We start from the raw sequence: 13,135 nt of genomic DNA on the forward strand, positions 1-13,135 counted from the left end.
TAGAGTCAGGGAGGGAGGCTGAAGAATTAAAGCTCAAAGGTTGCACAGTAGCCCCTTGAAACAATGTTTACCTTATTGAAACTTCTAAAATTCTTAAGGTTTGACGGGGTAGATGCTGTGATGTTTTCCCGACTGGGGGTCCAGAACTATGGACGATGGTCTTGGATTAAGGAATTGGCAGTTTAGGGCTGAGATGAGTAGAAATGTCTTCAGAGGATTGTGAAACTTTGGAATTCTCTACCCAGAGAGCTGTTAGTGTTCTATTGTTGAGTATATGCAAGATTGAGTTGATACATTTACGGATACAAGGAACCAAGAAAACGGGGATAGGCAGGGAAATGTTGCTGATGCAGAAGGTCAGCTATGATCTTACTGATGTGGAGATGCCGGCATTGGACTGTGGTGGGCACAGTAAGAAGTCTTACAACACCAGGTTAAAGTCAAACAGGTTTGTTTCGGATCACTAGCTTTCGGTGCTCCGAAGGCTAGTGATTCGAAACAAGCCTGTTGGACTTTAACCTGGTGTGGTAAGACTTCTTACTATGATCTTGCTGAATGGCAGATCAGAATGGTGTGAGGGGTCTTGACTCAACATTTTTTAGAACTGTTCCTCGTCCTCCTTTTGTCTGGATTAAGTGCTCAAGGCCTTCACTTTAAAAAAAAATTAGTATCCAATTAATTTTTATCCATTTAAGGGGCAATCCACCTACCCTGTACATCTTGGGTTGTAGGGGTGAGACCCACAGAGGCACGGGGAGAATGTGTAAACTCCACAGTGACCCAGGGCTAGGATCAAACCCGGGTCTTCGGCGGCGTGAAGTAGCAGTGCTAACCACTGCACCCACCGTGACGCCCCTCAGGCCTTCCCTTTATCATATACTTTTACTTCCATTTCCCCAAAATGTCAGCTCGATTTTCCTTTGTATGCCCTATATTCAGAAATTGAAAGACTACCTTGTGACAAATGCAGGATTTTAGATACCGTATATACTCGCGTAACATGCGACTTTTGAGCACCTAATTTGAAGCCTAAATTTCGGGGGTCGCATGATACGCGAGATACAAAAATCGCGGGTGTTTTACTTGCTGTTTTTTCTGATGGGAAGATGTTCAGCCACTTGCCGTTTCCATTCATAAAAACATGAATGGAAACGTCAAGTGGCTGAACATCTTCCCATCAGAATGCTGTGGTCAAAATCTGAAGAGTAGTATTCTGATGGGAAGATGTTCAGCCACTTGACGTTTCCATTCATGTTTTTATGAATGGAAACGGCAAGTGGCTGAACAACGCGAGTAAAGCCAGCTGGAAAGCTGTTCGAATCGCGAACAGCTTTCACAGCAGAATCCACTCTTCCCATCTTCCCATCAGAATACTACTGATTGTGACCACAGCATTCTGATGGGAAGATGTTCAGCCACTTGACGTTTCCATTCGTGTTTTTATGAATGGAAACGGCAAGTGGCTGAACAACGCGAGTAAAGCCAGCTGGAAAGCTGTTCGAATCGCGAACAGCTTTCACAGCAGAATCCACTCTGCAGAAACCGCACACAATACCATTTGGAAGTTTTAGTTTCCAAAATTAATTTCCAAAAAAGTCACTCGCATGATACATGAGGTATACCATAAAATCATGTTTTGGGGACGAAAGTTTAGGGGTCGCATGATACGCGAGATCGAATGATACGCGAGTATATACGGTATATTGGATTATCAACATTTGGCAATTTAAAGGTTTAAAGCTTGGGATTAGAGTGTGTTTGACTGCAGTAGTCATGTTTTTAAATGAATCTTGTTTTGTAAGACCAGAAAGTGTTTATGAGCCAGAGGTGAAACTGACCATCGTAAAACCCTGGGCTAATGCACTGTTGCTTGATTAGGGGGAGACCCTGGGGAGTTAATGTGTTTCAGCCTGGAGAGTTAATTTGTTTTCAGTCTGGGTAGATGATGTCATTGCTGTGTGGAACTAAGGTATTCAGACATTTTGAGAAAGCTTTTGAATCGAGTTCTGATCTGGCTAACACCGAGTCCACAAGTAAGGTGTTTTGCTCTCTTAGTAGGATAGTTAAGATATACTATTTAAAGCTGTGCAGCATTGTCAGAGGACAAGGGGTAGAAGTTGAAACAAACCAGTTGAAACGGCTTTTTGAAGAGTCTGCAGAAGTTCTAACAGGAGCCAAATCTGTTCTGGAAAATATTACTCTGTGCCATTAGGATGTAGGATGGATTGAGAGCGGTGTGCTTTTTTCTCTCTTGCTGTATAATTAGGAATATAGATAGTATTTAAGGGTATTGTATTTACTGTATTTAGCAGTATTGTTTAAGGGGTAACTGTAAGCTATTTTTGGGTGTGAGGTTAAAGTTTAATATTGTGTTAGTAATAGAATTTTGTTTTAAAATACCAAATCCTATTTCTTCGTGCAATTACTTTTGGAGCAAAGTATTCTTTCAGTCTTACAAATTAAAATAAAACATTAGGGTTTCGGTCCAGTATCCTATCCTAGCCCCTGTTGGGGTCTGGTCTGGAATCGTAATACCACCCAAAACAGCCTGTTGTAATACCACCACAAAACTATGCACTTGAATGGTTACTGGACAAGCAATTCTACCCCTGCTCCGATATAATCAGTCTGACACATTACACACATCTGGTGTGACGGTGTGCATCTTTCCCCAATCCCCAGTGTGATATTAGATTACTTGGCCTGAATTCCCATCCAAAGCATGTGCTGCCTCTGGACAACATCTGGATGTTTCTTCACAAACTCTGCGTCGGGGGGAAGCAGGAACTCCCAGCCCTTGTTGATACGAGGAACCGCCATTTGCTCCAGGAAGTCCTTCACATCCTCAGGAGGGAGCTGGTCAACAAAGATGAACAGAACTAAGATTAGGTTCTCATACTTTATTCATTATAATGACCGAATGCTGCTTTATAAAATCACTGTTGCATATGCTGTTTAGCACACGTTAAAAAAAAATTCCAATTAAGGGACTAAGAACATGGCCAATCCATCTACCTGGCACATCTTTGGGTTGTGGGGGGGTGAGACCCATGCGGACACGGGTGTTTGGCACACTTTGGAACCTAATTTAGAACTCCAAGAGACTGGGTTTTATATATCAAAGAACAGTAAGCCTCACACAGCTTTAATGTATTAATTTAAAAATGACAAATGGCACAATTTATTGCAAAGTCCTTTTCTGTTCATTGTTGGAAGAACCAAAATTTTAAAGATTAAACATTGTAAATATTTGATTATAATATGCATTCACCCCCAGCATATGTCAATAGATTTATAAAGCTACTTCAATCATTTAAAAAATGGAAAAAATTATGTATAATAATGCTATCAAAAGTAGAAAAACATTTCTTAAAATCTCTACCTCTGCCGTGTGCGCGCACTATATGTACATTTGTGTGTATGCATTTGTATATGCAAGTGTGAGAGTGTGAACGTACCAGAGCGCACGGGCAATATATTGTGAGAAAATGATTATTATACTTTTAGAGTTTTGTGTGATGAAAGGTAGACTATCATCTGTTTTTAATCTGAGTAGTTAATCATCATCTGCATGTATATTATAAGTTATATAGAACATACAGTGCAGGAGACCATTCAGCCCATCGAGTCTGCACCGACCCACTTAAGCACTCACTTCCTCACGATCCCTGTAACCCAATAACCCCTCCTAACCTTTTTGGACACTTAGGGCAATTTAGCATTGCCAATCCACCTAACCTGCACATCTTTGGAGTGTGGGGGGAAACCGGAGCACCCGGAGGAAACCCACGCAGACAAGGGGAGAACGTGCAGACTCCGTACACACAGTGCCCCAGTGGGGAATCGAACCCGAGACCCTGGCGCTGTGAAGCCACAGTGCTAGCCACTTGTGCTACCGTGCTGCCCGTTTGTTTTACTATTGTAGTTCTAGCATCCGACCAGCAGGTGGGGCGAGTATGCAGGCACAGGACCCGGATGTATCATGTGTTCCATCATTTTTTTTTTATAAATGTTTTTTATTCAGTTTTCATGTTTTATATTGAACAAATTACAAATTGTTAGAGAGAGAGAGAAAAAAAAGAACACGCAAAAATTAACATATATATTTACAGGTAAGCATCTTCGTAATAATAACTGTGGCCTCCCCCCTTTAGCCGGCATACATATTTTACATTCCCCAATATGGCCAAGGCACATGTTTATTGGCATTTATTTAGTTTGGTTTTGGGCCTTAGCTAGCCATCAAACCCCCGTAACGAACCCGTAGAGCCCCCCCGCCCCCCCCCCGGGCTACCTTCCCCCGATTCCCGTCCATTTTCCCCTGATTCTTGGCCACCCGACTATTCTTCCTCTTGTACGTTGGCCACAAACAGGTCCCGAAACAGTTGCATGAATGGCTCCCACGTTCTGTGGAAGCCGTCGTCCGACCCTCGGATGGCGAATTTGATTTTCTCCATTTGGAGAGATTCCGAGAGGTCGGCCAGCCAGTTGGCAGCTCTGGGCGGTGCTGCTGACCGCCAGCCAAACAGGATTCTACGGCGGGCGATCAGGGAGGCAAAGGCAAGGGCGTCTGCCCTCCTCCCCAGGAATAGATCTGGCTGGTCTGAAACCCCGAAGACCGCCACTATCGGGCATGGCTCCACCCTCACCCCCACCACTTTGGACATAGCCTCGAAGAAGGCTGTCCAGTACTCCACAAGTCTGGGGCAAGACCAGAACATGTGGGCGTGGTTGGCCGAGCCTCTTTGGCACCGTTCACATCTGTCCTCCACCTCCGGGAAGAACCTACTCATACGGTTTCTCGTTAAGTGGGCTCTATGTACCACTTTTAGTTGCGTCAGGCTGAGCCTTGCGCACATGGAGGTGGAGTTGACCCTATGCAGTGCTTCGCTCCAGAGTCCCCACCCTATCTCCATCCCCAGGTCGTCCTCCCATTTCCTTCTTGTTGCGTCCAGTACGGTGTCGTCCCTTTCTACCAGTCGGTCATACATGTCGCTACAGTTCCCTTTCTCTAGGATACTTGCGTCCAGTAGGTCTTCCAGTAGTATCTGTCGTGGCGGTTGTGGGTACGTCCTTGTCTCCTTTCGTAGGAAGTTTTTGAGCTGCAGGTACCGTAGCTCGTTCCCCCCAGCTAGCCGAAATTTCTCTGTCAGTTCGTCCAGTGTTGCGATCCTGCCGTCCGTGTATAGGTCCCTGACTGTCAGTGTCCCCCCGTCCTGCCTCCACCTTTTGAAGGTGGCGTCAGTTAGTGCTGGTTTGAACCTATGGTTGTTGCAGATGGGAGCCTTGTCCGACATTTTGTTCAGGCCAAATTGCTGCCGCAGTTGGTTCCAGGATTGGAGGGTGGCTGTCACCACTGGGCTGCTGGAGTGTTTTTTGGGTGGGGATGGGAGTGCTGCCGTGGCGAGGGCCCGGAGGGAGGTCTCCATGCAGGAGGCCTCCTCCGCACGCACCCACTCGGCTTCTGGCTCCTGGATCCATCCCCTTACTCGCTCGGCTGTTGCCGCCCAGTGGTAGAATTGTAGATTCGGGAGGGCTAGCCCCCCCCTGGATTTTGTTTTTTGTAGGACCTTCTTCGGGATCCTAGCATTTTTACCCCCCCATACGAACGCCATGATAAGTTTGTCCAGCGCTTTGAAGGAGGCCTTGGGGATGTAGATCGGAATGGATCTAAACAGGAAGAGGAACCTGGGCAATACGTTCATTTTGATCGTCTGGACTCTCCCCGTGAGGGAGAGTGGGAGTGTGTTATGTGTTCCATCATAAGGTGTTTGTTAGGACGGTACATGGCGCTGTGGTCATTTCTGGGACTATAGCGCCGAGGACCCGGGTTCGAATCCCGGCTCTGGGTCACTGTCCGTGTGGAGTTTGCACATTCTCCCCCTGTCTGCGTGGGTTTCACCCCCACAACCCAAAGATATGCTGGTTAGGTGAACTGGCCACGCTAAATTGCCCCTTCATTGGAAAAAAAATAATTGGGTACTCTAAATTTAAAAAAAAATAATAAAAGAAGATATTTGTTAGGAGTTGATAGCAGTCACATATTAGAGTAATATCACAGTGCAAGCTAGTGCTAGACAATTATTTCCAACTGTATTCATCTTGGACATTTTAGTTATTCGTTAGTGTAACGTTAATAATAAATAACTTTCCAAAGTTCTTTGTTCACACGGCAACATTGACATTCCACATCAGCCCAATCAAAGAACATTACATTCTGTGGTCCAAGAATTTGGTTAGTAGATACATTCCTTTTTTTTAATAAACATTTTATTGAGGTATTTTTGGTACAGAAACAACAACAAGATACATGAAACCACAAACATAGTGCAAAAACCATTAATCCTTTTGTCGTCCCATCCCCCCGGTCTGCTGACGATTAATTTTCCGCAAGCAAGTCGACGAACGGTTGCACTTCCGGGTGAACCCTAACAATGAACCTCTCAAGGCAAATTTAATTTTCTCCATACAGAGAAAGCTAGCCATGCCCGATAGCCAGGTCTCCAACTTTGGGGGTTTTAAGTCCCTCCAAGCTAATAGTGTCCGTCTCCGGGCTACCAGGGAAGCAAAGGCCAGAACGTCTGCCTTTTTCCTCCTGGATTCCCGGATCCTCCGACACCCCAAAAATTCCCAGCACCACCCTTGTTTTTAAAACCATGGACATGACGTCCGCAAACCCTTGCCAAAATCCCCTAGATACATTGTGTAGAAAGTTTTATCCACATCACTGAAAAGACTATGGGCTTAATTCAGTCTGAAGTGCAGAACATAGAACATTACAGCGCAGTACAGGCCCTTCGGCCCTCGATGTTGTGTCGACCTGTGAAACCAATGTAAAGCCCATCTACACTATTCCATTATCATCCATATGTTTATCCAATGGCCATTTAAATGCCCTTAATGTTGGCGAGTGCATTACTGTACTGTTGCAGGCAGGACATTCCACACCCTTACTACTCTCTGAGTAAAGAACCTACCTCTGACATCTGTCCTATATCTATCTCCCCTCAATCTAAAGCTATGTCTCCTCGTGCCAGACATCACCGTCCGAGGAAAAAGGCTCTCACTGTCCACCCTATCTAATCCTCTGATCATCTTGTATGCCTCTATTAAGTTACCTCTTAACCTTCTTCTCTCTAACGAAAACAGCCTCAAGTCCTTCAGCCTTTCCTCATAAGATCTACCCTCCATACCAGGCAACATCCTGGTAAATCTGCTCCGCACTATTTCCAATAGTTCCACATCCTTCCTATAATGCGGCGACCAGAACTGCACGCAATACTCCAAATGCAGCTGCACCAGAGTTTTGTACAGCTGCAACATGACATCATGGCTCCGAAACTTAATCCCTCTACCAATAAAAGCGAACACACCGTTAGCCTTTTTAACAACCCTCTCAACCTGGGTGGCAACTTTTAGGGATCTATGTACATGGACACCGAGATCTCTCTGCTCACCCACACTGCCAAGGATCTTACCATTAGCCCAGTACTCTGTATTCCTGTTACTCCATCCAAAATGGATCACCTCACACTTTTCTGCATTAAACTCCATTTGCCACCTCTCAGCCCAGCTCTGCAGCTTATTTATGTCCCTCTGTAACCTGCCACATCCTTCCGCACTGTCCACAACTCCACCAACTTTAGTGTCATCCGCAAATTTACTCACCCATCCTTCTACGCCCTCCTCCAGGTCATTTATAAAAATGACAAACAGAAGTGGCCCCAAAACAGATCCTTGTGGTACACCATTAGTAACTGAACTCCAGGCTGAACATTTCCCATCAACAGCCACTCTGTCTTCTTACAGCTAGCCAATTTCTGATCCAAACCGCTAAATCACCCTCAATCCCATGCCCCGTATTTTCTGCAATAGCCAACCGTGGGGAACCTTATCAAACGCTTTACTGAAAGCCATATACACCGCATCAACTGCTTTACCTTTGTCCACATGTTTGGTCACCTTCTCAAAGAACTCAATAAGGTTTGTGAGGCACGACCTACCCTTCACAAAACCCTGTTGACTATCCCAAATCAAATTATTCCTTTCTAGATGATTATAAATCCTATCTCTTATAATCCTTTCCAAGACTTTGCCCACAACAGAAGATAGGCTCATTGGTCTATAGTTACCGGTAAGAAGTCTTACAACACCAGGTTAAAGTCCAACATGTTTGTTTCAAACACTAGCTTTCGGAGCACTGCTCCTTCCTCAGGTGAATGAAGAGGTTTGTTCCAGAAACATATATATATTATATAGACAAATTCAAAGATGCCAGACAATTGCAACCAGAGTTGTTTACAAGCATCTCACATTTCATTGCAAGATTTAAACCAGATGGACTTTGATAAACATGTCCACACAGCAGCAAAGTCCTGATGGCAGAAGCAGCCTGAAATACCAGGTTATTCCCATCAGAACAGAGGGGCTACCATGCAGGTATAATACTTTGACACGCCAATGACTCAAGCACCTTTGACTGTACAACCATTAAAGTTGATGAATGTCACCTGCTAGCCCACTGGAGAACCCAACACCTGGGTGAGAGAGATCTACCAGTGAGGCCTAACAGACACATCCCAAAGGTGGATCTAAGGAGCGTGTGAGGCATCACCTGTTATAATACAACTTCCCATGAGTCTACTTAATGGGGTTTATTTTCAACTTCAGGGTCAAGATAGAAAAATGCATCGATTCCAGTGGAGAGTTAGCCTTTCCCCCTTAATGAAAACTGACAGGCCTACACAAGCACAGGACAAATGTGTTAAGAATTTAATACTTAATTATTCAAACTGGCTGTGTTCTGCCATTTGTACAGTTTTGGTTCATCATTACGGAGGATGTTTCCACTTTCATAATCAATCCAGACAAATTACAATTCAAACCCCTGCCAATTAAATCCTCTCCTAGTTTGTTTCAATTTGCTCCATTTCAGTGGCGGATCATACCAATTGCCCTCAAATATTGCTCCATACCCATCTGTCGCTTGACACTTCACCTTGTTTGCTGCTGTCTAGTCACAACTGTTCCATTTACACTGGGGCCCGTCATACTGCCGCCCCCACCCCCTTTATTCTTTCCCAGAATGCAGGCATCACAGCAAAGCCCACCCTTAGATGGCTGGGCTCTTTCAGAGAGCAGTTAAGAGGGCACCACATGTACTGTGGCTCTGGAATCGCGTGTAGCCCAGACCAAGGACAGATTTCCTTCCCCAGGAACAATTAGTGAACCAGATGGGTTTTTAGAACATGGCCACCATTAGCCAACATTATGACGCTGGTCAAGGAATGCAGTGGCCTTCAGATTTAACCAATTTACATTGGCAGCATTGGCTATCTGGGAATCTGAGAAGTGACTGCTGAGCAGAGTTCTGTTCACACAATGTACCTTGATCACAGCAGCTACTTCTTTCCTTACGACCCAGAGATCCTGCGTAAACTTCCACATCTGCAACAGAGGAAACAAGAAAAAGCATGATTAAAATTAAAACTCAATGTTTAACAATGCAGTTTAACATATTTAGGAAGATAGGTTACATAAACTGGATCCATATTTCCTTAAATTTAAATGACGGGCGGGTAATCTGTATAAGGAGTTTAAAACAATGAAAGGAGTTGAGTCAATGAAGAGATGCTATTTCCTTGGTGGGGGGGGGGATCTTAAAATTAGAGTTGGACCATTCAGGAGTGAAATCAAGAAACAATTAATCAAACAAAGGGTATTGGAAACCTGGAACTCTCTCCACCAAAGGGACGCTAGAAGTGAGTCTGATATTTTCAATGCCAAGGTTGATGGATTTTTGTTCGGTCCAAACTTTAGCACCTATTTGTAGGAGACGCAGGGTTCTGAGCTGCAAACACTCAAATGCTGCCTCAGTTCACTCTGGTGGGTTGTATAGCCAGTTGCAAGAAATCACCAAATTCCCTCGAGAAGCACACCCCTTTAGAGTATTTCTTCATCCCTGTGTAGGAACACTCCTTCCAGTGACACCGGAAATGGAAGGATATATTCAGGACAAACAGGCTAGGTTTCTAGTTTCTTGAAAAGAGAAGTCGGAGGTGTGACCTAATAGGGGGGGGGGGGGGGGGGGGACGGACACTGATGGCGTTAGAAGAGAAGGATGGCAAGAAGTTCAAATAAAGAATAAACACCATCATTGACTTGCAGGCTCAGTTGGCCAGTATCTGTGCTGTATGGTTCTATGCAGTGCCTTGGCTGTGAAAGGGCTCAGTTCCCTCCTCATCACCACACTGCTATTTGTGGGAGCCTGCTTTGTGCTCATTGGCTGCTGTCTGCCCCACATTATAACAGTGACTATGCACCACCTTGCCAGAGTACAACAGCTCGGGCACATTCTGCAGACACTCGCCAAGAGTGGGGTGATGGTGGCGTAGTGGCAATGTCACTGGACTAGTAATTTAGAGGCCCGGGCCAACGATATGGGGTTCAAATCCCACCACGGCAACTGGTGAAATTTAAATTCAATTAATAAAATACAGGAATTTAAAGCTGGTCTCAGTAATGGTGACTGTGAAAGTATCATTAGTTGTTGTAAAAACCCATCTGGTTCAGTAATGTCCTTTATGGAAGGAAATTTGCCATCCTTCCCAAGTTTGGCCTATTAGTGACTCCAGACGCACAGCAATGTGGTTGACTCTTAACCACTCCCTGAAATGGCCCAGCTAGCTATTCAGTTCAAGGATTATTAGGTTTGGGCAACTAATGTTGGCCTAGCCAGCGATGCCCACAATAGTTCAAAGGAATAGAAAAAAGCAAATACACCCAGAGTCACACTGTAATCAACTGGAGAGTCCTGGAGCTCAGTGCATTCCTGCTGTTGATTTGTTTTTCTGTCTCACAAATCAGCAAAATCAAATAATATATTATTCGCATAAGCCTCATTACATGGACATTTATATTTGAAAAGCATGATCCAGATAATCAAAGGATACCAATAAAATTGATGATAACATCATGAAGTATTTCAAAACTTGGAAGATGGGAGAGGTGAAGAGATTTAGGGAGAAGTTTCCAAAGCTGAGGCAGCTGAATTTGGGGCTGCCAATGATAAACTGTATGAATTTGGAGATGCACCAGAATCGGAGGAGTGCAGAGATCTCGGATATTGGAGGGCTGGTGTAGGTTTCAGAGACAGAGAGGGAACAAGGCTATGAAGGGTTTAAAAAATATTCCTGAGAATTTTCAGATTGAGAGATACCAGGTCGAATATCTGTGGTTTGTTTCACACAAGGCCCGACATACCTGGTCATTTTCAGGAAATGATGAACCAAGTCAAAGTTTGTTTTGACGCTGGAACATCACAGGCAAGTATTTTGGATGTGAATTCCTTGTAAAACACTGATGAAAACATAACCTTCTAGATGCACAGCAAAGGCAGTAACAAGTGGAATTCCTGCATTACTTCACATTTCACAATCCAAGTAAAATATTTTTTATTTATCTAGCACCTTTCACAACCTGAGGACTCACCAAAGCATTTACAATCAATTAAGTACTTTTGAAGTGTAGTCACTGTTGTAATGTGGACACAACAACAGCCAATGTGCACAAAGAAAGCTCCCACAAATAGCAATGTGATATTGAGCAGATAATCTGCTTCAGTGAGTTGTTTGAGAGATAAATATCGGCCAGGACACTGGGGAGTGTCCTGCTCTTCAAAGTAGCGCCATGGGATCTTCTATGTCCACCTGAGAGGGCAGGTGAGGCCTTGGTTTAATGTCTCATCTGAAGGTTGGCACCTCTGACAATGCAGTGCTCCTTCAGCACAGTCCTGAATTGTCAGCTTACACAACGTGCTCAGGTAACTTTTTCAATTTAGTATTTTTTTTACTGCGCAGCCTATGCACTCCGCACACTCTTAGCATTTATTTTTTCACTTCTCATTTTTAAAAATGGAATGTTGACCAAAAGATAAACCTTGTAAAAGGACCTCCCTGCATTTTCCATTTTATAAAACAGCAGCAGATTATTACAAGTCAATCCGATTTTAATTCAAAATGCACAACACGGAACTGAAACTGTAATTAGTCCAACCGCAGAAACTCCAGACTGTTAGCTATCAGGTTTGATTCAGTTGGTAGCATTCCTGCCTCAGAGTCAGAAGGTTTTGGTTCATGTCCCATTCCAGACTCTTCAATCCATAAATCCTGTACATTTCCAGTGCAGTACCGAGGGAGTGCGGCACTGTTGGACGTGCCGGCTTCCAGCTGAAACTTTAAACCCTCTTAGGCAAACACCATAGATCCTATGGCATTATTTTGAAGAACACGAGTTTCCCCCATGTCATAATCAATATATTTTTTCAAAGAAAATTCAATTAATGGGCAATTTAGCGTGGCCAATCCACCTACCCTGCACATCTTTGGATTGTGGGGGTGAGACCCATGCAGACACGGGGAAAATGTGCAAAATCTACACAGACAGTGACCCGGGTCCGGAATTGCACCCGGGTCCTTGATGCAGTGAGGCAGCAGTGCTAACCACTGCGCCGCCCGGCATAGTCAATATTTATCCCTCAATCAACATCATTAGAAATCATTTGGATAGTTATCACATTGATGTTTGTGGGAGTTTGGTGCGCGCAATGGGCCGCTGCATTTCCTCCATTACAAGAGTGACGACATTTCAACTAGATTGGCTGTAAAAATGCTTTGGGATATCCCATAGTTGTGAAAGGCAGTATAGAAATGCAAGTCTTTCTTTCTATTTTATTCACCTTTAACAGAGAACCAAATATAACGTCGTTGTACTTACAGCAAAGTCCCTTCCTCTGCACAGCACTTCAGCAGCAACGCCACTGTGCGGGCTGCAGCTATCTTTTGGATACAACACATCGCTAGTCAAACAAAGACAGCTACAGGTTACTCAACGTGTGAAAGAAAATTTATACGTCTTTTTAAAAATTCTTAGAACTATAACCAAGCAGTGAATTATAGATCCCCTCTCTACAAGATCCGCTTGAGTAATCCAGTCAACAGATTTCGATCTCGAGCTCCCAGATATCTTTAGGCTCAGTAATGCACAATGTATCAGACTCCTTTATGCTGCAAATCCAGGAACATGGGGGAAGAATCTTAACATTAGAGCCTGGCTAATCAACGTTATTAAGGGCTAT

The 13,135-nt window shown here is 44.1% G+C and overlaps 1 protein-coding gene and 1 non-coding gene across 4 annotated transcripts in view; both read right to left on the bottom strand.

Moving 5' to 3' along the window:
• Positions 1-13,135, bottom strand: part of polr3e (polymerase (RNA) III (DNA directed) polypeptide E) — a 91,597-nt gene that overhangs the window by 38,364 nt on the left and 40,098 nt on the right. For all 3 annotated transcript variants that reach the window (XM_038819730.1, XM_038819729.1, XM_038819728.1), the window contains 3 exons: positions 12,775-12,856; positions 9,388-9,447; positions 2,699-2,856 (listed from right to left, as the gene is read on the bottom strand). In XM_038819730.1, the coding sequence (XP_038675658.1) occupies positions 2,699-2,856; positions 9,388-9,447; positions 12,775-12,856 (300 nt within the window). The remainder of the gene's footprint in view (positions 1-2,698; positions 2,857-9,387; positions 9,448-12,774; positions 12,857-13,135) is intronic.
• Positions 8,353-8,605, bottom strand: LOC119979161. Its single transcript, XR_005463664.1, has one exon. It is a non-coding gene; the product is annotated as a small nucleolar RNA SNORA53 (small nucleolar RNA).

This window comes from Scyliorhinus canicula, chromosome 15, assembly GCF_902713615.1.
Source record: "Scyliorhinus canicula chromosome 15, sScyCan1.1, whole genome shotgun sequence".
Classification (NCBI taxonomy): domain Eukaryota; kingdom Metazoa; phylum Chordata; class Chondrichthyes; order Carcharhiniformes; family Scyliorhinidae; genus Scyliorhinus; species Scyliorhinus canicula.